The 27,052-nt window shown below is 47.9% G+C and overlaps 1 protein-coding gene across 1 annotated transcript in view; it reads left to right on the plus strand.

The window, feature by feature from the left end:
* The first annotated feature begins 1,361 nt into the window (after positions 1–1,361).
* Positions 1,362–27,052, plus strand: part of LOC147749151 (zinc finger E-box-binding homeobox 1-like) — a 380,330-nt gene continuing 354,639 nt past the window's right edge. The window contains exon 1 of the mRNA XM_086966617.1: positions 1,362–1,590. Within this exon, the coding sequence (XP_086822743.1) occupies positions 1,533–1,590 (58 nt within the window). The 5' untranslated portion in view covers positions 1,362–1,532. The remainder of the gene's footprint in view (positions 1,591–27,052) is intronic.

Here is a 27,052-nt window from a genome sequence, read left to right on the forward strand (position 1 = left end):
TTTGTTCTGACAATGGTTTTCATTATTTGTGCAAATGTAACCTACTCTCCAGACAATGTTAGAGTTTAGAAGAAGCCGAAGCATTTTACTTCTTTTTTAAGGGTTTTGTGTTTTGACCCGTAGAATGCCTACAAGTGGGGCTATGTAGAGTACACAGCTGATCTTCAGGTGTGTTTATTATTACATGCTGTTGCCTCCATGGGTCTCATGTGTGAAACATGAGTTGAATGACAGCTTTAAAACATGTCTGGGGCACAAAGAATAAAAGATAGTGAGACACCACAAATAATACAACCGGCGTGTATGTGTAGACTTGTATTCTTCTGAGTATAACATTGCAAGTTTTACACAAACATTTACTGTGGCTCTTACAAAGGGTTATGTTTTTTTTTAAATGGTGATTTATGCTTCCATGCAAGGCAGAATCATTACTTTTTAGTTTATTATATTTTAAATAGGATGTGTTGTGCCTGTATAGTTGTATTACTTGATAACATGTTATATGTTCTGCTCCGTTATGATTCGTTTTCTAATAATCTGTTAAAATGTCAAAAAGGGTGACATAATAAAGCCACATATTGTGCCGCATAGCACCGCATAACTTGATTTTCTTTGCTGCATCATTTCTCCAACCTACTAGCATATTTTGATTTCCCGTTGCCGCATAATTCCCATGCTCCTGATGTTTGTACTGCCCAAGAGTCACTCTGCCCTCGCGTCCACAAACCCCTTTCTAACGTTCAGCGGGATCTAAGCCCCCGCTCAGCCCCTAAAACCTGCAGCGAGGCTCCGGTGGTGCCCCCTGTGAACGATGCCTCGATACTTCTACAGTGCCAACGAGCAGATAACTGATCACCCTTTGAGAATGACCATCTTCGGAGTCTGGTACGGACCCCTGTATCCAGAGACTGATCACACCCCTAGGACTGGTATATCATGATCTGTACAGCCAGTGAAAAACAGCAGGGCTGACAAAAAGCAAAACTAATCATGTTATAATAGGAATATCTTGTTTTATATAGTGTTTCATATCCCACACCTTTAGCCCCTCCCACATCCTGCCCAGGTCAGCAAAGGTCACACGCTCAGCCCGGTCCGGTCGCCTCCTGTAGATATAAGATCTGTATATTAATAATATTATTAGATACAATAAAAAGTGCCATCGTCTCCACAGAATGTTTTTTCTTCTGTGGACATTAGCCGAAAACTTCGCTCCAACCCAACGCGAACGCTGGCCCTGCGAGGGGCACACGCCCCCCAGTGGCGGCCACACCCAAGGAAGAGGGTCCGGTGCGCCCTGGGCGCTTGCCTAAAAATACTTGTCTGTTTCTCCGTGCGAGCGCCCTTGGTCCGCGCTTTCTTCGTGGCCTGGAGTTTTGAGTCACGGCGCCCAGCCCCTTCGGCTGCCAGTGACATCATGTGGGGGAGGCTGACAGCGGGGAGACACCCGAGCATCATGTGTGCGAGAGCCAGAGGCCGGGGGCTGCCCGGCATGTGAGGAGGGAGAGGACCGGGCTCGGCGCGCAGCCACCATGGCCGAGGACCCCCGAGGGAAGAGGCGCAAGCAGGCCAAGCCCAGGAGGAGCCACGGTAGGAACCGCAGCTCCGCGCGCGCCTAGAGGCCAGGCGCTCCGTGCTCGGCGCTTTAAAGTGCCGGCACTCTGCTCCAGAGCGCGCGTTGGCACGATAGAGCCTGAAGTTGGCAGGGTGGCATGGGGCCGGGCAGGTGAGAAAGGGTAGGCACGGAACCCTCACTGAGCTTCAGACCCCACTGTTGTCTCTCTCTCTCTGATGCCCCCCCTGTGGTCCCCTTGGAGCCAACCTCATACACATAACAGGCCAATCGGGCAGCTTGACTGCAGGTATCTCCACCGCTTGAGCCAAATGTCAGCGCCTTGTGGTCTTTGGGAGGCGTAAACGCTACACAAATGATTCGTATTTCGGGCATGTTCGAAGAGAGATGAAAAGTTTATGCTAAAGAGGGAAAAGTTTGTGGCTGGCTGAACGAGAGGGCACTTTATTGCTTGTTGACGACAACGACTGACTGCTGGGGTCCGCGCCACCCGGGTGCCTTGCCTTGGGATGTTGTACAGGGCATCCCTGTGACGAGAGGCTGGTCACCTGGGTGTACAACACACGCATGAGATTACATAGCTCCTCTGCCAACCCGGGTCACTATGTGATACCTTAACTACAGCGCTTTTTTTCCTTCTTTTTTTCCAGAGTTTTATACAGCGCGAGCTTGACCCGATTCGGGTATCTGAGCGCTTTACATAGCACCAGTTTAATTACACGAGGACACAATATTTACTAAGCTAACTGTAGAAAAGTGAATATTTTTCTCTTTATAAAGAAAAAAAGCACAAACGTCCAATTTGCCAAAATACTGAAGCGCCTGCTTTACATACCGAGCTATATAAATGTGTGATGTGCACATACATATGCGCTCTGTGGGTTACCGTGGCCTCAGCAGGTAGGTAGTGAGCGTAGACAGCGCCAAGACACCTTTGTGGGAATCCCGCGCTTTAAAAACATTCATAACATAACATAAACACCAACCGCTTGTTATGTTTGATTTTTATTGAGCCGCAAGTCAAGGGCGACAACTAGATCCATTTGCAACCGACCCATTAGGACGGAGCTTACACATCGTTTAAGGTTGTTTACCCAACTGCGAAGACAGGTCGACCCTCTTTCTCTCGCGTTATAGCGCCTACCTTGAGAATCTGAGCGGTTCCTAACAGATGACACGAAAATGTTGTCAGATGGGATTCTGTGTTCGCTGTATCATGGCTGACGAGGAGGCGCGGCTCTCCATGTCCAGTCCCATGGATGCCCTTCTGTGCTTACAGGAGCTACACCCAGGGCCGCTGGAATTATGCGACAAGGACCAGGCAATTTATGTGGCACGGTTGACTACATTATGCGGCAAGAAAAGGCAACATAAAAGACGTAATGCCGCACATTTGGTGACAATTGTGCGGCATATGCTAAAACCAGTTATGCAAGGTTTCACCACATTAGTACCAGTTTAACACCGGTATACAGCAAAAAGCAACTGTAAAGCCAGTCAACCTTTGCCAAGGGGCCACGTTTTAGTAATGTTTAATCCGTTTGAGCCAGATTTGTGCTGATGTTGTTGTAAAAACCAGAAGATTATGCAGCAGATGATAAGAGTATGTGGCAATTACAGTAAATCCATAATTATGCGGAAAATCTGCGCCCACAGAACAGCATAATTCCAGTGCCCGACTGCATTCCCCTTGAATGCCGTCGCACGGACAGGCACAGGTGACGTCCAGCTGCAGAGGCAGTATTTCGTTTCTTTTCTGGCACTTGAAATTTTTGGCGCATAGTGAGGGGAGGCCTGCGATGAAGTAACTGTGACAGAGCCGCACAAAGCTGGGATTGGGCCAGGTCTCCGTGCTTCGACCCCCTCGCATGTTTCTGGACCCTCCCCCATAGCGAGAATCAATGTTGTTATGTTCCTTGGAACATTATTAACAATCGCTAGCAGTGCTTGATTTAGGCAGAACGTTTTTAGAATTATGATCATATGGGTAACTATTTTATCGAACTCGAAAGTACGGAAGCCACGGGCAACACTGTCTGTATTCAATCAGGCGACCTGTAGACCACGCGCCTCTCTGAGCAGCCAGCGCTGAACCCGCTGAGCACACTTCCCGCCTTCATTCAATTATTACTTATCGATATAAGTAATTCGCTAGACTGAGTTAAAATGCATATAGTTGTATTTAGAGTAATATTTAAGATGGAAAAGTCTTATACAAACAGAGAAATAAAGCGATGGAAAATAAGTCTAGCCTCCAGGCTCTGTCCTTTGCCGCTCTGGGGCGCTCACCATAACCCCCAAGGCAGTTGCCTTAGATGTCTGAATAGAGATTCACAGAGCGCAAGCGGCAAAGCCAGGTGACCAGGCCTACCAAACAATGCATATTTCCCTGTACATTTAAGTTAAGTGAAGTGTGGACTTCAGATGGTGAGATCGCCATCTCAAAGACGAATGATCACAAAATGTTTCACGATATTAAACACATATTTTGGGACCGTCCTATCCAATTCGGACAGCAGGATTGTCCGTGATTTGGACATTTTGAAAATGGCCAGGCGTTCCTCTGTCGGACCTGGACACTTCGCTAGGGCTAATAGTCTGTTGGCAGCGCCCATTTCCTGCTCAGAGAGACAAATATCTGGTACGAGCAATTCCACTAAGGACCCACATAGCGCCCACCAAAAAGAGATCTATGTTTCATGTTTTTCAGCGCTTTAAGACTGGGTGTTTTTGTTGTTTAACTAAATGGTAATCATTTTAGTGACATCAGACGGACTAAAAACCAAGGCGGCCTGACGCACCAATTGCTCTAAAAATCCTTGCATTCTACACTTCAAGACAAGTCAAACTTTATTTATATTTTGACACCGTCTTTCGAACAAAACTCATCCGAAGTCACATAACAGAACGACAGAATGTCGGAAACCCGTCATAAAATGTGAACGCCGGGAAATAAATAATGTGTTTGATCTGTTAGGGCCCCGCCATGGCGGCACAGAGCTGAGAAATGGTCCCGTTTGTCATGTTTCTAAAGATTCTGCTGACGTTGCTGCTTTAAGAAGAGGGGTGTCCAGTTTTGAGGGTGGCCCCCAGTTACCTAGCTAAAAGCCTGGGAACTGGAAGCTGCGTTTAATGGGAGGTTCGAGTCTGTGCCACGCTAGGGCAGAGGGGACTTTGCGGTGGCAAGAGGGTAGTGCTGAGCACGAAGGCTTGATGTTGAAGAAGACGAGGAAGAGCTGGTCGTGAAAGGCACGGCTTGCTTCAGACCGCTATACTCCCGGGCCTCAGATGCCCCCCACTCCAGGGTTCACACTGAGGCAGGGGCATGCCAGCCAGGGAGCGGGGCATGTGCCCACATTCAGAGTGAGCTATTCGAAGACCCACACAAGAACGGTGCCACTTGAGCACCGTGCCCACCCTCGGCCTCCTCGGCCTCAGATCTATTACTTCAGGTTCAGTGCCAACTAGCACCTTGGCCTCTCTGCCGAGAAGAAGAAAACAAACAGTGATGGGTAAAATGTCAGCATCGCTGTGTGCACGTTTTCACTGTTAAAGAAAGTGGAATCACTCGTGGATTCCTGTAATACTGTTTGGTGGATGTCTATTGTCCTGACGAAGGCCAAATGTCTCGGGGTGGCATTATTGCAGCCGCAACATGTAGACTACACCCTAGGACTTGGAGGCCATTGTGATTCGCAGATGTTCTTCCTTGGGAGACCACTATAAAAACGCACCGACCTGGTTACACCCTAGATCATTGTACCCCCTTTTTTGTCCATTAAAAAATATCAAAGATCTCCCAGTCCAACCAAAATCGAGGCTCGGCCTTTCGGGATTCTGCACAGGACCGGAGGCAGGATGGGGGTTAACACTCACGTGTCTTCACAATTCCCCAACCCCTTGCGTTATTGGCGTGCGCTTGGCCCGCAGTGACTGAACTTACTCGGCCTTGCGTTATTGCATGGATGGTATAGCCCGCAGTGACTGGGGGTACAGCGTTGCGTTATTGCATGGATGGTATAGCCCGCAGTGACTGGGGGTACAGCGTTGCGTTATTGCATGTAGCCCGCAGTGACTGGGGGTACAGCGTTGCGTTATTGCATGGATGGTATGGCCCGCAGTGACTGACGGTACAGCGTTGCGTTATTGCATGGTGTGGCCCAAGTGACTAGAGTTACTCGGCTCATGTAAGTGTTCTGTCAGGAGTGTGAAAGACAATGCTGCGGCGGCTGAACCCACACCCCCGTCGGATGAATGTGGCTCCTACAATAAGCTGTGGGTGACTGTCTCCGGAATGTGACGACTCACGAATGACCCCCCCCCCCCCTTCGCATCCCAATGAAGAGAAGTACAAGAAGGGAGAAGAGAGCTCCCGAAATGTGGACCAGGGGGCGAGGGGTCGCTATCCCCCAGCCTCCTCAACTGTGCGCCTCCGTGTATGCCTCTCCAGTGACTCAGAGGTCGGAAGTGCCTCGGAATAAAAGTGAAACCCGCTTCAAGTCGGTCGATGAGTCACCTAATGAATCGGCACAAGATCAAACAGCGAGGCCTTGCGCCGGTGAACAAGGGTCGCTTGCGGTCTGCGCAGGTAACCGGGCTCTCACACCAGCACTGTGAACATGCTTGTTCTGTGTCAGCCTAGCAACACTGTCCGGAGCAAAGCCACTCCTGGGCCTGTGGTTTGTGTGAAGTGAGCCTGCTCCGACATCTTCTCAGCTTGTCACTGTTCACACTTACGGTGGCACGTTTCACCGCCACTGACTCTTCTGCCCTCCCAGAGGGGCTGGTGCTCACCACAGGAAGTGTGTATAAATAGTGCAAGTGGCGCCCAGGATTGAAGAAGTTACTGGGAGGGCTTCCTCGCGCCTGTCCCTGCCAGGACTGCGGCCTAATGTGAAAAAAAATTACTCCGGGTCCCCGACATGGGGTCCAAGAGATGGCAGCCACGATAGGGTGGGTGCTGAGGAGAAGAGTCCGCCAGTCCAGTCGCCCATGCAAGGACCGAGTCTCAGCCGCATTCATGAGTATGGCAGAGTACTCAATCGCCCCGAAAGGTCCAATCTGCAGATACTCAAGTATAAAGAGGGCACACACTTTCCTGTTTGTACTAACTGCATACGATTATTCTGGAATATCCCATTATAGGTATAGTTTTTTCTCACACATGTGTATAATAAGAGTACGTAAAACAGTACCACCGGAACACTGTTTTACCTGCCCCCAAACTCCTTTGTGATAAGGCCTATTTTATAATAATAAAAAACAAAAAAACCTTGCCCCCAAAGAAATTGACAAGGACAGTTGTGACACTAAAGTTTTGGGGGGGTTTCTTAATTGTTCACAAACAGACAGATTAAAAAATATATATATCTTGCAGGGTTATGGCACCTGCTGCTGAGATCTTTGTATGCCCAGAAAATTCAGGGGGCAATACCTGAAAAATAGCCCTGGCAGTTAATGCACTTGCTGGACACATCGCTGTGCAGTCTAGCCACAGATCTGACTCATCATAAAACAGCGTAGCGGGTTAATGCGCCTGCTGCAAAGCATAGCCTGTAACATGCAGGTCAAACACTGACTTTCTGTGGATAGCTCAGTGGGTTATTGCTATTGTTGTATAACTCCTTGTGTTACTTACAGGTTGTAAGCTTTGTAAAGAATCTGAGTGTTAGTAACCGCATTGAAAAGCTACATGCAAACTGTGTGGTATAAGTCTCTAACCTTACCGTGTTTTCACAGTTTGTGTTTCTGAGGTTTTTAAAAGAGTTCTTTGAAGTAGTAAATATACACGTTGTAGCTCCAACCAGCTCCCAGCCAGGATGACACTGGAATAAAAGGAGTGCTGGGGTCCTCTCAGTGGGGTATTTACGTGGTACTGGAATTAAAGATACCAGGCCTCCCTCTGTGCCTGCTTGCTGCTCTGAAGGCAAAGCAGGGGACGTGCAGGCGCTGCTGAATGTGGCACAGTGGTGCAAACTGCACAAGGCACAGCGTATAGCACCGGGGGCCGCTCACTAGCAGCAGCAGACGGTGACCCGGAACCTCACTCGACCCTCAGCGCTCTCTTAGACGGGCCTCTACCGACGTGCACCGTCTCGTATTGAGGTGCAAGACTCACGCGCACAGTCACCCAGGCCTTCGTGGGCAGTTACACACTCACGGCCTGGTGACGCCCAGTTTTACTCACTAAAATCCACACTTTTAGATGGTTAGGGCTGAGAACGGTTTTGCGGGCAAACATGGATTCTCCAGTCCGAACGAAACTGCGCGGGATATGACTCCAAATTAAAAGAAATAACCATCGGTCCTGCTTTAAAAAAAATACACTTCCGGGGTATAGCGAGGTCACGAATTTACGGACTTTAGAAGACGAATCAGCAGAGTCCCTGTGTTTCACAGAGGCGTCTCCGTCAACGTCTGGAAGTGTATTATCCACATCAGGCAGAATCTTGCCCCATCCCATTATTAATAGGTAAGATAGATCGGCGGGTTTATGCGCATGTTTTAGAGATCTCAGTGTAAGCAGAAGTTCAAAGGCATGGATCGAGGCAGGGCAACCTCACACTCCCTTCCTTCCAAGTATACTAACATAGAGTAATTAACATGTTTAATATTTAAGCGCCAAGTGAAACATATTCTGTAGTGCGAGCCATTCAAGTAGTCACATAACCAGGGAATCTAGAAAACATAATTCTGCCATTATAGCCTTTTTGAGTGAATATGAATTTGCTGCACGTGGCACACCATCCCATATGCTGTGATATTGCCTCAAGCTCAGACACATCAAAAGATGCTGACATTGGTGTGCACGGGGTTGCAATGCCGCACCAGCCGCTTTGCAAAGGTTAACTGTCACCTCACTGATGTTGATTGCTGTGTTCAGCTATTTCGAGAGGTCAGTCAGTCAGTCAAACAAAACTTTATTTGATTTGTTAAAACCTTAAAAGTACATTTCCCACATTCCGTGATAAGAGAAAAAACAGCAGCAAAACATGACAATATTCAGCAAAGAGAAAGAGCAACAGCATAACATGATAATATTAAAACCACAATTACACCTCAAGGTACATGTAGTTTAACTTCTCTTGTTCCTTTTAAAACGGAGTATTATTTCGAGAGGTCATAATGTACCCCAGATAGTGTGAGCATCCTCATATCATGGGCAGGGGGAAGACGCGCTCTTCTTTCTCATGAAGATATTTTGCTTTACTAGGCACACAAATGTATGCCTACAGCACACACACAGTTTCTAAAGTAGCATTTTTTCAAGAGGAAACTCGGACTTTAGAAGAGTTCCACACACGTCCCATCTCTGTTGAAAATTCAATATCTTCAGCCCAAAAGGGCTACATCTTAATAGCAAGAGTGGGGTTATGTCACAATATTGTGTTCGACATATCGACCTACATCACATTCTCTTTATAGGCAATGCCTATACAATCAGGTTGAGTTTATATAGGGAAGTACAGCATTGCCATACGTAACATTCCATCTCCCTGTCTGCTGATAATATTGTGGTAGAGTGTATCGCATAAAATGGTGCCTCCCCCCATCCCCTCCACCCCCAGCCTCTCCCCCCACTACTGGAAAAGTTGCTTACTGAGGCCCTGTAGTGTGAACACAGGTGGAATCTGAAATTATATATACGTTTTGGAATATAGCTCTGATGCGCCGAACAAATGAGCCACATCTTTTAAGATAAGAAGTATGTACAATAAAACATGCTCCTTAGTCAAACCATGTATTTTTTTGTCAAAGTTTTTTTGTCAAAGAAACCATGTATTTTTTTACCAATCTGTTTTACTCTGAGAAGTAATTTCAATAGTTTTAATAAAATGGTATTGCAGTGCTTCGGTGGAAGACACAATTATTCATTCCTGGTGGATACAATTTTGATTAGATGTGCTGAGTATGTATAGTTCCCCCCTAAGAAATCCATGTTGTTAGTATGGAAACTGAATCTCTCTCCCTCAAGTGTCTTAAAATATCACAACAGCAAGATAACAGGGCCACATAAGTCATTGTACAGCTTATCTTCAATTCCATGGTACACCATATAATTGTTTTTTCTTGCTGCGTCGTGTACTTTTCATTACTTAATAGTTTAATATACCTGCTAAATAAATTGGTCCTCTATCACCACCCAATTCCAGGTCCTCTGAAAGTAACGCAGTACCAATGTGGTTATTAAGGAGGACTATATGAACTGTATGTTTTCTATCCAATTTCTGAGGGACCCGAAGAATACTTGCTTTGCTGTGACCCTCCAGCAACAGAAAATCCGGCGCCCCCTTTATAAACAAACTGTCTTTCCACCCTTCTCTTACACATTGTTGAAAACTGCCCAAGACCTGGCTGCTTTAGAGCTAACTCACCAAAGGCTAGGGCCTTCACTCCAGGCCCAGTTATTCTGCCAAGAGCGGTAATTACCTGATTCACTGGAAAACCCATCTCATATTCTGTTTTCATCAAGTTCAAAGCAAAAACAACATGAAAAGTTCCTGGTAGTGGTGAAAAACATGCATGAATCAGCGCAGAAACACTGATTACACTTGTTATCATCCCATGAATGAACGACTTGTAAGGGATTAACTGTCCTACGCTCCTGAAAGGCCCAACACATACACATGCATGCAAGCACACACACACATGCGCACGCACATACACACACATGCACCCTTGAGCGTGCAAGATCAGTTGCACACTTCTATCTCTGTGAGTCAGCTGCCCTAATGTGCCTGCCCAAATGCACACATATGCAGCGTTCACATTAAAGAACACATTATTTACCTTTGGTAACATGTTATCTGGTAGAGACTTTAGCTGCAGATTCTTTACAATAGCATTATCCTTAAGCGCCAGACTGAAAACAGAATTTTTTTGTGGGCAGTACCCCTGCACGCGGGAAGGTGGCGTCATTCGTCTCCGCATGGCTTCTCCTGCACACCATGCCACAAACTTCGTAAATTGGCAGGCGCATTCCATCTTGGTGGAGGGACACCTGGCTGCCAATATGACATTACTGACACTGAGGCAGAAGTTCGAATGCTGTCAACAGTCCCCACTCAATCGCCACACATGTAGGCAGTATTGATAGGTTTGGGTGGAGAACCCTCCTCTGGTGCTGCAACAGAAGGTCCTCCAGAGGGGGCAGCCTGATCGGAGGACCGATGGCGATGCTCAACAGTTCGAGACTCCAAACCCTCCGAGCCCAGTCTGGAGCCACAAGGATGACTTGGGGCCAGTCGTTCCTGATCTCCTTTAAAACTCCGGGCAGAAGTGGTATTGGCAGAAAGGCATAAGGAGGCCAGAGCTCCACTCGAGATGAAAAGCATCTCGGAGCGAGAGATGCCTTGGAAACTCCAGTGCAGATGTGCTAACTTTGCACATTCTCAGTGGTGGCGTACAGATCTTACCGAGGCTCCCCCCACTGCTGAAAGAGACCTTGCACCAACTCCGGATGAAGATGCCATTCGTGATCCGTTAGGCCCCTTCGGCTGAGTTTGTCCGCCCTGCCGTTCAGAGAACCCAGCAGGTGTTGAACCACTAGGGAAATGCCCTAGCATTCCAGCCATATCCAGAGGCGCAAGGCCTCTTGTCAAAGGGTCCACGAGCCCACCCGCCCTGTTTGTTGCAGTAACACATGGCGGTGGTGTTGTCCATGAACTCCTGCACTAGCCTTCCCTTGATTGAGGGTAGAAAGACTTTCAATGCCAGGCGGATCGCTCGGAGCTCCAATAGATTGAGGTGGAGTCCGGATTCGGCCGGAGATCAGAGTCTTCTGATCTCCACCACTCCCAGGTGTTTGCCCCATCCCAGCATTGAAGCATCTGCTAGTACAGTCAGATCTGGTTGGAGAAGGGAGGGGGGTCTGCAGCTGACCCAATTGCGGTTCATTACCCACCACTTCAGACCTTTTGTGTTACCCTCTGAGATCTGGACCATGTTGGAGAGATTCCCCTGATGCTGCGCCCACTGGAACATGAGGTCTCACAGCAGAACCCGCATATGCCAGCGGGCATGTGTCATAAGCAGGATGCAGGAGGCCATGAGACCCAGCAGCCTCAGAGTCAGTCTCACTGAGACCCAGGATAGAGGCTGAAACATTGGTAGCATTGCTTCAATATCCTAAACTCGCTGTTCAGGAGGATCAATCCGAATCTGCACCATGTTCAGAACAGCCTTGCTGAAAGGGGGTGTATTCGAGCGAGTCAGGTGTGACTTCCGCACGTTGATAGTGAACCCCAGTGAGTGCAGGAGGTCCGCTGTAGTCTGGAGGTGGGAGACAACTGTTTGGGGCGAGCCATCCTTCAACAGCCAGTTGTTGAGATAGGGGAAGACTGGCACCCCTGATCTCCGCAGAAAAGCTGCAGCCACTGCCATCACCAAAAGGATGGTGGTAAGGCCAAAATGGAGCACAGCAAACTGAAAGTTCTTGTGGCTCACCGTGACCCGCAGGTAATACCTTGGGCAGGCAGGATAGGAATGTAGAAGTATGCATCCTACAAGTCCAATGCAACCATCCAATCTCCCAGGTCGAGGGCAGACAGAACTTGAGTGAGTGTGAGCATTTTCAATTTCTTCTTCTGAAAAAGAAATTGAAAGAGCGCAGGTCCAGTATAGAACGGAGACCTCTGTCCTTCTTGGGCACAAGAAAGTAGCGAGAATAGCAACCATGACCTACTTCTGATGTTGGACCCTCTCTGTGGCTCCCTTAGCCAAGAGAGCCGCCACTTCCTGGTGGAGTAAGGAGAGGTGGTCCTCCATCAGTCTGTCGCAAGTGGGTGGTCACGAAGGTGGAGAGTTGAGATTGTGTAACACACAGTGACAACTTGTGAATTAAAATGTTTGTAAATGTACATTTTGAGAAATTCAGATAGAATTGGGCTTCCTCCTGCCCACAAAGCGAGAAGCCTTAATCATTTCCAGTATACAACCAGGCAAACCAGTTGATGCTTATGAGTCATACAGACCCTTGTCATTAATTTATTTGTGTTGTGAAAATTATGGCTAAAGTTCTGGCTAATGGACTCAACCTTTTAATGGAATCCCTGATGAGGCCAGATCAGTCTGGTTTATACCAGGGAGAGAGACCTTTTATAATTTACGTACCCAATTCTCAATACTTCAAGATATCGACTCGGATCTAGCTGCGTTGGTTGTCTTTTTAGATGCTACTAAAGGGTTCGACTCCCTGGAAAGGGACTTTCTCCTAATTGTATTGAGGCGCATGGGCTTCCTGGGTAAGGCTGCTATACCATTAGCCACAGGCAAGAAACTCAATAAAAAGCGTGTGCTCTTCACCAACTCCAGTGGAACAAGGCAAGGGTGCCCGTTGTCGCCCCTCCTCTTTGCCTGAACAATAGAGCCGTTGGCAGGCAAGCTCAGGCAGCACCACTAGGAGTATGCACTAAGATACCCTATCAGACATTTGTTGATGTCCCTGTATGCCGTTGAAATTACTCTGTTCATAAGAGATCTCAAGGTCAGTCTCAACTCAATACTTCAGGAATTTATAAAATACGGAGGACTCGCCGTAATAATGATTAACTGTGAGGAGTCCCAGATCTTCCACCTCACCCCTAACAGCTCCCGATGTGTCCCAGATTATCCACTGACATGGTGCAACTCAGAGATTAAATATCTGGGAGTAGTAATCTCTAGGGATAAGGAAGAACTAATGCGGGCAAATTACGGCAGAGTGCTTGACGAACCGACGGATTCCATCACCCGCTGGATTTCCATGCCCTTGTCTATGGCAAGTCGTATATCATTAATGAAGATGATAGTACTACCCAAGCTGTTATACCTCTTCCTTAATATTCCCTATTTTACTGGCTGCCAGTGTTTAAGAAATATGAAAACGCATTTAATTTGTTTAACCTGGGGGGGATGCAACCGAGGCTCCACTGGGACATACTAGTACAGCTTTTTTCAAAGGGAGGTTTTGAAGCCCCGAATTTGGAATTGTATTTTTTATGTGCCCAAGCACACTATGCAGCATATTGGTTTCACCCGCCTTCTTATATGCCCCACTTGACAATAGAACAGGGACATATGTCACCAATGATAACAACTGCTTTCCTAGGAGCATGTTCAAAGGGCATGGAAGCTGATATAACAATGGTGGCTTGCACTACTGCGGCCTGGCGAGGTCTGGCTAGGAGGCTCCACATATCTTTGCTCTACTCCCCTCTACTGCAACTGTCCTACCATCCCTCCTCTCCATGACACATGAGGCGGTCTGCAGACAGACGCTTTATAGATTCAACATGCATACGTGGGGGGACCTATATAAAGAAGGCGGTTTTCAGAACAGAGAGGATTTCTTTGGAGACAACATACCAACCCCCATGGAGACATTTGTGTACATTTGGTTGAGGCACAATATCAAAGCAACTACTCCAGACTTCCCGTCAAGCCTCCCATGCTTGTCCCCTACACACGTTGCTTCAGGCATCGCATCCCAAGCACATAGTCTCACAACTATATCTCAGCACCCAATCAGAACAAGCAGAAGTGGAGGGTGGGTCTCGATCGGGGTGGTAGACTGAGCTCAGAGTCCCGCTTAGTGACACGCAGTGTAACAACTGCTCTCAGCAGAAAGGGAAGATAACGGGCAGTGGTCGGCTTTGCATTATCCATTATAAGTTTTTACACCATACCTACTAACCCCCAGCTAGGCTATATCGGTATCATTTGTGGACCACTGACACGCATGGCAGGTGTGGGGCAGAGGGTGGAGATTTCCTCCATCTAGCATGGACATGCAACTTGGTCTTCCGCTACTGGAAAAAGATAACCGAGGCCTGACACATTTGATGGGAATACAGATACAACTCCCCCCCCCTCATAGCGCTGTTGGGCTACATGGAGAATGTACAATTATCGGTTAAGCGGTTCATCTCATTGGGGCTATTAATGGCCACATGTAGAGTGGAAAGCAGATGGGGACATGTGAGCTCTTAAATTTAAAGATTGGCTGAATGTTTTATCATACCGTAAGGAAAAAATGCCCATATATTCTGAGTTATTGCCACCATCCTCCAGACCAAAAGATATATGGGAGTCTTTAAAGGCATATATGTTGCTAAATCCCCTGGGCACTGGGGAAACCAATAATTCTGGCCCTCCCTGAAGTCAAACATCCGATCTCAAACCACACATAATCAACTGACAAGGTTAAAAGAACATAGCGCTAGATCTCTCCTGAGTACTTCATGAGGAAAACTCGCCTTAAATGGCCATTCTCTTTCTTATTTGCTTTATAAAGTGGTGTAATCGGTACAAATTGCGAATGGGTGACACATGGGCAGAAAGGGATACGATATGTACAAGATCTGTGAAAATGCACTTGATATTTTAATCTGATGTTTCTTTTTGGAATTGTATAACTGTTTGACGGCTGGAATTGTAAATGCCAATAAATAAATACTTTTTAAAAAACGCACGCACTTAATTGTATAGGCCACGCCCTTTTCAGGGACCCCCAAACACACACATTTTTTATCCCACTTAAATCCCTTCTTATACATTGACATGCCTCCTAATGATGGTGGTGCAAGGCCTGCCCTATGCACATATAAAGCAATGCCTATCGCTCTAACTGTACACTTGAACCTTGGTTAATAAAGTTTGACTGCACAGGGCTTATTTCTGAGTGGAGGAGTGTCCAGGGGAGACTGTTGCATGCCAAATGTTCACAATAGCCTCCTAAGGCACATTTACATATAACAAAAGTTAATGGAGGTCCACTGCACAGCCAGTGGTTATAATGAAAATTCAACCCTTCCGAGCCTAGGCTTGCCACCTCAGCTCTAGCTTTAATCCACATGCTAGAGGAGGTGAGGTCTTAGTAATGGCCCAGAGACTTTGCACATAGCTCCTGTCACTTAACAAGCCTGTCCATTACAGCCAAAAGTGTGACAAAGCATCCTCGCCTCACCCCACTTCTGGCCCATCCCCATAGACACGCAGAACAGTTGGAAGCGGCGCTGTCACGTAACCCGATTTCAACATTTCTGCAGGGAGATAAAATCTCAGGGTTTTTATTTAGCCCAAATGACTCCGCTTGAGGAGAAATCCAGCACTGGCAGCAGGAAGGCAGATGTAGAGGAAAACGCCCTGCCTCACAGTCACCATCTTGTGACATATGTAGTAAAAGGTCTCGTGGACTCAGCTTGCGGGTGCCAGAGCACTTTCAAAAGGCTGCTTTAGAAAAATTTCATTTATTTCCACTAGAATATGTCAGTGAGGGCACGAGTTACAGTTACTTCATGGTGAGAGTTATAGTTGTTTCAGTTAATTATAACTGGCATATTTCAGTGTTTCTTTTGGTTTTAAATGTTATGCTGTAAGTGTAATTTTCACCTAACTATAAGGTCACTTTAACCTTTGTTTTTCTGTGAATTTCAAAAGTTTTTAAATATGAAGTAAGATATTATCAGACTTAACTTTAAAGCAGCTTTAACATTTGTATTTTTTTCAGTGAATTTCCACGGTTTTTGTAACATAAAAGTGGGAAACTGGGTTCTTGTTGAAAAATTGATTTTTTGGGGGTTTTGATTTAACTTTAACTGAGGTGTACTGGGTAACTGCTAACCAGGTTCCCAGTACCAGAGTTCTTTTCCTAAAAATTTATCACAATTGGCACAACTTCAGTAACCCCTATATGTCCTTAGTAAATGGCATCCATCGCCCCTAAGGCATTGAGATTGTAGAGTGTCCACTGGGGCTGCAGCACAAATAGTGCTACCCCAGAGACCCCTCACCAAGACTGTACAAACTGCCATTGCAGGTTGCATGTCTTGGTGCAGAGAAAACCAAAGAGTCAACATGGAACACGGCCTTGTGTGCCATGCCCCCATACACTGCATGAGGTATAGGTAAGTCACTCCTAGTGCAGGCCTCACATCCCTAAGGCAGGGTGCACTATATCCTATGTGTGGATATATCTGATTGAGCAGCTATGATCCTATAATATCTAAGTCCATTCTTGGATATGGTAAGTGCACAGAGAAGCCATAGAGAGTACATGGGCTGGATACTTGCCATCACGAGTTTCCAAGCTCCACGATGGCTTCACTCTACCATAAGATGTTTGATACCAAACATCTTGTCTTAATAAATCCTCACTGAAGCCAGTGTTAGATTAAATAGTAAATGCACATAGGAGACACCTTAGAGGGTCCCTTGAAAGCCTACAAAGCATGGGGGTGGACTCTGACTAATCTTACCCAGCCTGCCACCACCAGACATGTTTCTAATCTTATGGTGTGAGAGCCAGTGGCCTCAGAGGCCAGGAACAAAGCTTACTCTGGCGGAGGTGCTTCACACCTCCCCCAGGCCAGGAAGGCCTTACAGGGTGGGAAGCTTCAAAGGTGATGCCACCTTTGAAATGCAACCCAGGCATCACCAGATAGTGAAGGATTCAAACCCCCCCCCTTTCCTGCTCCCCTTTTGGCAGGAGGACAGGTGTGAAAATTACTTAGATTAGGAGGTGTGCTTACACTCAGTCAGCATGTTATGTTATATTATGATAGTAGTTGAAACTGGTCCCAGGATGCTTGTTTCCGGTCCAGGAAAGACATGGCTTGGCAGTTCGGGCTGGACTGTTCCCATGAGGCACATGGTCAAGACTGATTTGCATATATATATATATGTCTGAACTGGGGTGGCGAAGTGAGCTAAAGAACGATGGATTCAATCCAGATCTGTGACTGGGGTGAGTGTCTGAAAAGTTTCAGCGCTCCATCCATAATCTCCTTGGGGCAGATTTACAAACCTCTTGCGCCACTTTTGCGTCATTTTTAACATGGGGAAAGTGACGCAAAAGTGGCGCATGGGGCTTGTAAATCTGTCCCCTTGTGTTTGCTAAAGATGGTTAAAAAGTTCCTTAATGTCTCCTTCTTCTGCAGCAAAAAACTGTGTTCCAGGCCCTGATCCCTTCTAGGTTGGACTATGCCAACTCACTATACTGGGGTCTACTTGCCTACCTCCTGAAGAGATTACAGCTGGTGCAGAAAGCCAACACCAGGCTGTTGACGTGACTCCCCAGGAGAGCTCACACCTAACCGTCCTAAAAGAACTACACTGGCTGCCCATCAAAGAACCTGTGAGGTTCAAAGGTCTGGTTCTGACACACAGATCTTTCTACCACAAATACTTTCAGTGACTGTCCAAAAGATTCACTCCATACCAACTGACTAGGTGACTCCGGTCCTCCAGCTCCGTGCTGGTGGTAATTCCTCGATTCAGAAGGAAAAAGTGGGCCGTTGCTCATTCTTTTATCTGGCCGCTGGGAAATGGAATGCCCTCCCTCTACAGTTCTGCGCTACGGTGGACATCCAGATCTTTAGACGACTCCGTAAGACCTGGCTCTTCGGGTCAGATTTCACTGCCAAGCGCTGAGTAGCTGTTGCACTGTATAAATCCCAAAATAATAACAACCATGCCAAATAATTTGGTCCTCCCAGTTGCATAATTTCAGTGGTGATCCTAGGTATAGGGCTCTGAGGATATTTACTGAGGCATTTTTAGGTGATTGGTGTAACATAGATCGAACTCCAAGGAGCAGCAGTGTGCTTAACTGAAATTTGTTTCTTTGCAGAAGGAACATTTAAAACACGAGGTGCTGTATATTGGCCAGTCTTACCATTATATGTAGTGTTCTTTCGATACCACATTATAGAAACCAGGATTTATCAGCGAATGTAAACACATAAGGATGTAACTAGGATAGTGCTACTTAGCTCGTTGGACAATGTTTCAATCTTTTATATTACATAGTGCTACGAATAGACGTGGGCTACCCTGAACCACATGCATTTCGGACGATTCCGATGCAGGAATTAGAATAGTTTTAAGATTCCAAGCTCAGCGAATTAGTCAGTAGTCCACATTGCCCTCTTCTGTCATCAAACACTGTGACAGAGCGGCTGGACTTTTGGTAAATGACGGTTTCTTACGCTTTTGTTGTAATTGCATTCTCACACACTGTCTTCCTCTTCCTCTGATGGACTGGTCCTAGAAGATGACGTCAGTTTCCCTTTGTCACACAACAGATCTGACATCGCATTTCACCTTGAAGTCATCAGTCCACCAGGCTTTGATGTCATCGTTCTTCTGTAATATGAACAAGAAAGATTTTAAAATACTGTTTCACTACATCTCCACGAACGGATTAGTCTCAAGGGGCTTTCGACTTCAGTTCACATTTTGCAAAGTGCTTTATTGTCCAAAATGTGTTCATGGCGCTTGCAAGGATCACTGGGAAAAAACACATCCATCACATTTTGAGCTGACTGGTTTGGCTGAGGATAACTGCAGAAGGTAGTTAGCTGGCTAATTTATCTAGTTTGAGACAAAAAACTGAGATTGAGAGGCAAAAGAACCAACATTTCATTTATTTTCAGACAACAGGGGATAGTCAGAGGATAACTTGCGAGAGGCAGGATAAATTGAGTATTCGAGGCTAAATAGAAAAAACTGTGACAACTACTTCGAGTGCCATGGTACTTACAGGCGAGTCAGAGAAGCAGCAGGTGCCACAGGCATTGACAGTGGCAGGCCTGAAGAATAATAAGGTGAAGCATGTTAAAGATACACTTTTTTTTTAAGCTTGCTGAAACCGATATGGTGGCTAGAGAAAGAATCATGCCGTCTCTGTAAACACTCTATTGTTATCCCCAGCTAAATTCCAGCAGATTTGATGTGCTAAAAATTAATAAAGGGTGTGGTATTTAACACAACCAATACCACCCAAATCTGAATATTCTAGGGATGGGAAAACTCCAACCAACGTGATACCAGTGAATAAAGATGCAATGGGAGACTAAGCAACCTTCTCATACTGAGGAATTAAAGAAAGACCAGTGCCACTTCCAAGCCCTGTTCGGGGAGCGGGCGGGGCACCAACAATTGCCACTTGTTTGGTCAGATATAGGTTTTAAAAATTTCTGGCACAGCAGAAATGACTAACTATGCATTTCTAATCTATTCAACCACAGCACCAACTCTCTTACCAGCCTGAGGATATGCTGGGAGTCCTCGAAGCTGTAAGTAGAAATTTAAGAAGGAAAGAGAGGCTGTCAGTCCACCACTATAGACTCAAAGACACACATACACCATAGTCCTGGAAGGAAGGCTCCTGAAGACCCTAGGAAGCCAAAGTCTTGTTTTCCAGTGATACAGGTGCGTAATCCTTATCACTACAATGGTAGAGTCTGCCCTCTACTACGAAAAGTGTGAGCTGGGAGATACACTGATGAAGGTGAGCGCAAAGCCCTTTAATACACAGCTTCAACGGGACCACTGATGAATGAGCAGTGCTCAAGGCCTAGATACAGCTCGATGGCATTGCAGAACCCTTCGGCCATCTGACCAACACTCTTTCCATCTTACTCTTCATAGCATAGACCCTGAATGATCTCTGGCCTTGCCCCTGCCATTCCCGTGAAATAGAATGACCCCCACACACCAGGTCATTATGGATACTGCCTCCAGTCCTGTACTTGTCACCTAGACCTCACTGCGTCAGATGTGTTAGTCTAATTAGTTAAGTGGAAGCAGAAGAAGCCTACAACACCCAGAATGCAATAGGGTATGATACCAAAGTCCAAGAGTGGAAACAGTACTTGTAATGCCCAGGATGGGGGGTTGACATCCTAGTGTGAAACAAAAACGTGATGGATCTTGCTGAGAATTTCGCTGATTTTATCAACGCTTCAGTCCTTTACTCCCGAATATGCCCGGTACACTGAGATCAAATGGTGGAAGTCTAGTAGTCTGACCATGCAGAACCTCTGCGCACGACCCGCCTCCACTCCCAGCTATCATTCACATCTTTTGGAAATAGTTGACATTCTGAGTATAGGCGTTATAAGTAGGGATGCAGTGGGGTGCTGCAGCACCCCCCAAATACCCATGTTGGATTTTTGAAAGGGAGCATTATTTTGTTTTTATCTTGTTACAGTTGCTGTGCGTTTAAAGACAGGTCAAATGTCAATCTAGTCTTCTGACAAATTGCTGCTCATTTTAACAAGGACACTGGCGTCTACTGTTTCTTTCTCTCATTGCAAAGTGTGAGATTTTGTGAAGTGAACTATGGGACAGTCTTGCTGGTATGAAAGGACAGGCTGTGCGATATTATTTTATTCTAGCAAACAACACAATTTAAATACCTATAAATTAACTGTGCAAATATTTCAAAATAAATAGACAGGACAGCACCACAGAGCTTTTTCCTAATCCTGCAGTATGGTGGAAACAATCAAGATAATAGGATGAAAACGAATCACAACACTTTACTTGGTGATGTGAAAATGAAAAGAATTCACTGAAACCGAATTTACACAAATCGTTGTATGTGGACTATACGTTTTATCACTAAAACTACATGTCTATGCAAATTTAGTGCTCATTTCAATGGAAAATGTGCTGTCTGTAAATGACAGTGTGCGACCACACCATGCTTTAGTAATAATATATTTGTGAGAGTGTGCTCTGTAATGCAACACCAGCTACATATTATACACCCTTACCACTCTCCTGGTAAATTGGCGTGGCTCATGTGCAACACTTGTTCTTTGTGAGATGCTCGGATTTTTCACAATCCTTATGAGTGCAATGTTTTAACACTGATGACAGCACCCACTCTGAAAATTGTTCCAGCACCACTGATTCTGAGCTCATGTAAGGTCTGGGCCACACGCACCACACTGCAATACTTTTACCTACACTTCCCCAAGCTGATTATGATTTCATGTCTCTGTTCATTAATTCTGGTAGAAAAACACCCTTTGACTGTAAACACCAGTCATAATGGGGCCGATGCTCGATTAAAGCATTCGAGGGGCCTGCTCCTCCTGTTGCGAATTTTCTCTGCAATGACTAAGCTGATTTTTTTTTCCAGAATCAAATAATCAGGGGTTAAAACAGAGAAGGGGAAAAACGGAACCGACGCTCTCCTCACTTCACCATCCACCAAAACCGCAGTGCAACGTTTTTTTCTACATTATGCAGAAATTCAGAAATAGCCGGGCTTCCAATAACTGGAGTCAGCAGGGGTGATGCCGGTGTGCGCGCGCTTTCCCGTAGAGCGCCGTTGCTACTGCGTGAGGTGGGCCCAGTGCAGGCGGAAGGGCCGCAGAGACTGGCGTCAGCAGGGGTAGATCGGTGTGCGCGCGCGCTCTAACGGTCGCGCGCTGTGGCTTCCTCGTGAGGTGGGCCCAGTGCAGGCGGAAGGGCCGCAGAACTCTCTAGAACGGTGACTGAGAAGGCGATCTCAGGCGTACTTTCGCGCTGCTGTGGTTGTGGGTGGGAACAACCTACGATTTTTTCGGTCAATAATGTGAAATGTCAGCATAAAAAGAGTGCAGAATAATCTGGATCTCCTCACTTCTGTTTTTTTTTTTCTTGAGGCGACCTGTGTGTAACTCTCTTCTGCTTTGAATATATTGTGAGTGGTAAAATTAAAAACGGATTATCGTTATTTGTGCACAGCAAGTTGCGAACTACCGGGCTTTTTTTAAAACTGAATGCGTGGTGAGGGAACCTGGCACTGAGGTTCACGCAATTTCTCGGGGTAACAGGCGAGCAAGTCCACTGTGAAAAGTGATCTGTGATAAGAGGATCGTGCTTGGTCTTCAAGTTGTGTTTCCATAAAGTTATTTCCAAGAATTAGTTGTAAAACTGTCTCCTAGCTTTGCTGGGCCCTATCTCACACGAGAGACCAACAAACGCCATTGTGGATGCCATCGTCAGCTGGACGTTGGGATATAATGGCGAGTACCCTGTAAGGACCAGAAAACGACGTTGAAACTGTGCCAAACATATCCCGATTGCCGGGACCCTGAATGGCGTTGTGTCTGACTCGTACGTCGGTTGCGGAAGTGATGACTGACCTACCCTATGTGCAATCCGTGCCAAGGCTTGTTCATTGCTGTGAACCCCCCCATTCTCTATTTTGCATGTTGTATTTCTACAGTAATTTAGAGTGCATTGTGTGTAAATAAACTGGTATAGTTAAGTAGGGGTGCCGCTCACGGTGTGCTGCTGTTCCCGGCTGCGAGGGAAGGACGTCGTAGGATTCCTGCGCATTGCTAGCGCTTGACACTGTGTGGGTTGTGCAAAGGGGAAAGGACCTGGTTTGCCACAGACGCCGAGGAACTGCGAGGTCCAGCAGGCTCTCTGCTACTCAGCTGCTGCCTCTTCCCTCGGCGTTCCCGCCCCCCCCCCCCGCCTGAACATTTCAAAAACTTATCGCGGCCCCCGCTCCGCGGGAGCCGCTCACGGTGTGCTGCTGTTCCCGGCTGCGAGGGAAGGACGTCGTGGGATTCCTGCGCATTGCTAGCGCTTGTCACTCTGTGTGGGTTGTGCAAAGGGGAAAGGACCTGGTTTGCCACAGACGCCGAGGGACTGCGAGGTCCAGCAGGCTCTCTGCTACTCAGCTGCTGCCTCTTCCCTCGGCGTTCCCGCCCCCCCGCCTGGACATTTCAAAAACTTATCCTGGCCCCCGTTCCGCGGGGCCGCTCACGGTGTGCTGCTGTTCCCGGCTGCGAGGGAAGGACGTTGTGGGATTCCTGCGCATTCCTAGCGCTTGTCACTCTGTGTGGGTTGTGCAAAGGGGAAAGGACCTGGTTTGCCACAGACGCCGAGGGACTGCGAGGTCCAGCAGGCTCTCTGCTACTCAGCTGCTGCCTCTTCCCTCGGCGTTCCCGCCCCCCCGCCTGGACATTTCAAAAACGTATCGCGGCCCGCTCCGCGGGTGCCGCTCACGGTGTGCTGCTGTTCCCGGCTGCGAGGGAAGGACGTCGTGGGATTCCTGCGCATTGCTAGCGCTTGACACTGTGTGGGTTGTGCAAAGGGGAAAGGACCTGGTTTGCCACAGACGCCGAGGAACTGCGAGGTCCAGCAGGCTCTCTGCTACTCAGCTGCTGCCTCTTCCCTCGGCGTTCCCGCCCCCCCGCCTGGACATTTCAAAAACTTATCCTGGCCCCCGTTCCGCGGGGCCGCTCACGGTGTGCTGCTGTTCCCGGCTGCGAGGGAAGGACGTTGTGGGATTCCTGCGCATTCCTAGCGCTTGTCACTCTGTGTGGGTTGTGCAAAGGGGAAAGGACCTGGTTTGCCACAGACGCCGAGGGACTGCGAGGTCCAGCAGGCTCTCTGCTACTCAGCTGCTGCCTCTTCCCTCGGCGTTCCCGCCCCCCCGCCTGGACATTTCAAAAACGTATCGCGGCCCGCTCCGCGGGTGCCGCTCACGGTGTGCTGCTGTTCCCGGCTGCGAGGGAAGGACGTCGTGGGATTCCTGCGCATTGCTAGCGCTTGACACTGTGTGGGTTGTGCAAAGGGGAAAGAACCTGGTTTGCCACAGACGCCGAGGAACTGCGAGGTCCAGCAGGCTCTCTGCTACTCAGCTGCTGCCTCTTCCCTCGGCGTTCCCGCCCCCCCCCCCCCCCCGCCTGAACATTTCAAAAACTTATCGCGGCCCCCGCTCCGCGGGAGCCGCTCACGGTGTGCTGCTGTTCCCGGCTGCGAGGGAAGGACGTCGTGGGATTCCTGCGCATTGCTAGCGCTTGTCACTCTGTGTGGGTTGTGCAAAGGGGAAAGGACCTGGTTTGCCACAGACGCCGAGGGACTGCGAGGTCCAGCAGGCTCTCTGCTACTCAGCTGCTGCCTCTTCCCTCGGCGTTCCCGCCCCCCCCGCCTGGACATTTCAAAAACTTATCCTGGCCCCCGTTCCGCGGGGCCGCTCACGGTGTGCTGCTGTTCCCGGCTGCGAGGGAAGGACGTTGTGGGATTCCTGCGCATTCCTAGCGCTTGTCACTCTGTGTGGATTGTGCAAAGGGGAAAGGACCTGGTTTGCCACAGACGCCGAGGGACTGCGAGGTCCAGCAGGCTCTCTGCTACTCAGCTGCTGCCTCTTCCCTCGGCGTTCCCGCCCCCCCGCCTGGACATTTCAAAAACGTATCGCGGCCCGCTCCGCGGGTGCCGCTCACGGTGTGCTGCTGTTCCCGGCTGCGAAGGAAGGACGTCGTGGGATTCCTGCGCATTGCTAGCGCTTGTCACTCTGTGTGGGTTGTGCAAAGGGGAAAGGACCTGGTTTGCCACAGACGCCGAGGGACTGCGAGGTCCAGCAGGCTCTCTGCTACTCAGCTGCTGCCTCTTCCCTCGGCGTTCCCGCCCCCCCGCCTGGACATTTCAAAAACTTATCGCGGCCCCCGCTCCGCGGGCGCCGCTCACGGTGTGCTGCTGTTCCCGGCTGCGAGGGAAGGACGTCGTGGGATTCCTGCGCATTCCTAGCGCTTGTCACTCTGTGTGGGTTGTGCAAAGGGGAAAGGACCTGGTTTGCCACAGACGCCGAGGGACTGCGAGGTCCAGCAGGCTCTCTGCTACTCAGCTGCTGCCTCTTCCCTCGGCGTTCCCGCCTGGACATTTCAAAAACTTATTGCGCCCCCCGCTCCGCGGGAGCCGCTCACGGTGTGCTGCTGTTCCCGGCTGCGAGGGAAGGACGTTGTGGGATTCCTGCGCATTGCTAGCGCTTGTCACTCTGTGTGGGTTGTGCAAAGGGGATAGGACCTGGTTTGCCACAGACGCCGAGGGACTGCGAGGTCCAGCAGGCTCTCTGCTACTCAGCTGCTGCCTCTTCCCTCGGCGTTCCCGCCCCCCCCGCCAGCAGTGATTTAATCTCGCTTCTATCCCTGCGACGCGGGACATAGCCCGGGGCGAAGCTTGGGCAAAGGGCGGGCCCTCTGTGGCCCTCAGAGGACCGAGAAGGACGGGACGGGGAGCCCCCTTGGCTCCACGAAAAGGAGAGGAGGTACATTTGTTAGAGCCATACATTGAAACTCTTTTGGCCAGTTCTTTTTCTCCTGAAAGCCTTTTGACTGAACTATGTCACGCAAGGGGGCCAACAAGAAAACTACTTTTTCACGCGACTCAGGCCAGGGGATCCTAAATTTTACCGTGACCAATAGAGCACCGCCCATTTCCAGCGAAGATGCGAATGAGCCACGCCAATCGTTAGTAACTTCACTATCTCCCCCAGTGATTCCTGATAGCTCGCAGATTTTGCCTTTTTGGGAGGAAATAAACGCCTTATGCGGAACTAAGTACGCCCCAGTGGCATCCCCATTCCCCATAAAAAGCATCAGCACTATCACTCCAACTAGCAAACCCAGTGACTCAATTCCACCATCTCTAACAAACAATACCCAAGGTATCGCTTTTTCTCAGGGCCCAAATACTAAAAGGAAGCATGACGGGACAAATGAGAGTGGGAATCATCCTAAAACACCTAAACTGTGCGCTGGTCCTACATCGCCTGTCTCTAACCCCACCTTAACTACGGTGGAGACCAGAAAATATGAAGACCAAGTACCTTCTCCCTATTTCCCCCTACTGTCCCAGTTAGAGCTACTGTTTAATTCTATCGTACTACCACTGGTAGAAAAAGTCAATGCCCTGGGTGATAGATTAACAGGTATTGAGAAAATAATTCTAGCTAACTCTTCATCACTCACTAAAGATTCTTCTAACGGGGGAAGAGCCCCGCCGGCTACTACTATAACAAAAGAGATAACCACTAAAGCCAATTCTCCATTCACTTCGAAGAAGGTAATCTCGAATGGTTCTGATCTACTTACTGGCCCCAATGCACCTTTGCCTATTAAAATAAGTAAACATCCCAAAACTTCCTCACAGCCTCCTAACAAAAATGCTACAACTGTCCCTAAAGTCGCCCCTAAACTTGGGTTTACTAAGTATACTGCTGCTAGAGTGGATCCAAAAAGAGTAGCATCCATACACTTACCCCCAAAAGCCGCCCCATTTGTTCTTGTCCTCTCGGGAATACCGGCACCCTCCCACGGGAAACCCGAAAGTCGCCAGGAGCTTTTAAATAAGGTCATATTTTGGCTATCTAAAAATAGATCACTTGCACAAAATCACGACGGCGGAATCCTGTGTGTTAGAAGGGTGGGCTGGCTAGGGTCTTTAACCAAAGACATCAGTGGGGACCTGATCCTTGTGAAATTTAGAAATAGGAACATTGTCCCCTATCTACGATCCAACCCGCACCAAATAGGAGACGGCCCCATATCTGTATGGGACCTACACGATTTCTACCCAAAGTACCCGACATATCCTGTCAACAAGGTTAAAGGCTGATTATACCCATCTGTTGGGAAGGGGTCCCCATGTTTACTTAAATTTAATCCATGTTTTAATTGAAAGCTTTGCACTATGTACTGATATTGTATCATTATGAACTGTTTTTATGTACTTTTATGGTTATTATTCTTTTAACCGAATAAAGTCAAATTGAATAGTTAAGTAGCAAGTGCATTGCAGGCAATCTGCCATTAGTATGGCTTTACAGGTCATATCGGTGGTTCTAGGGCATGACTTTCCATCTCAGACAAGAGTCTCATTTGCTTTTTTTGTGTAGCTGTGGCTTCAGTAGGGTGAGGGTGTCCGTTT

This window comes from Lissotriton vulgaris, chromosome 1_1 (assembly GCF_964263255.1).
Source record: "Lissotriton vulgaris chromosome 1_1, aLisVul1.2, whole genome shotgun sequence".
Taxonomy (NCBI): domain Eukaryota; kingdom Metazoa; phylum Chordata; class Amphibia; order Caudata; family Salamandridae; genus Lissotriton; species Lissotriton vulgaris.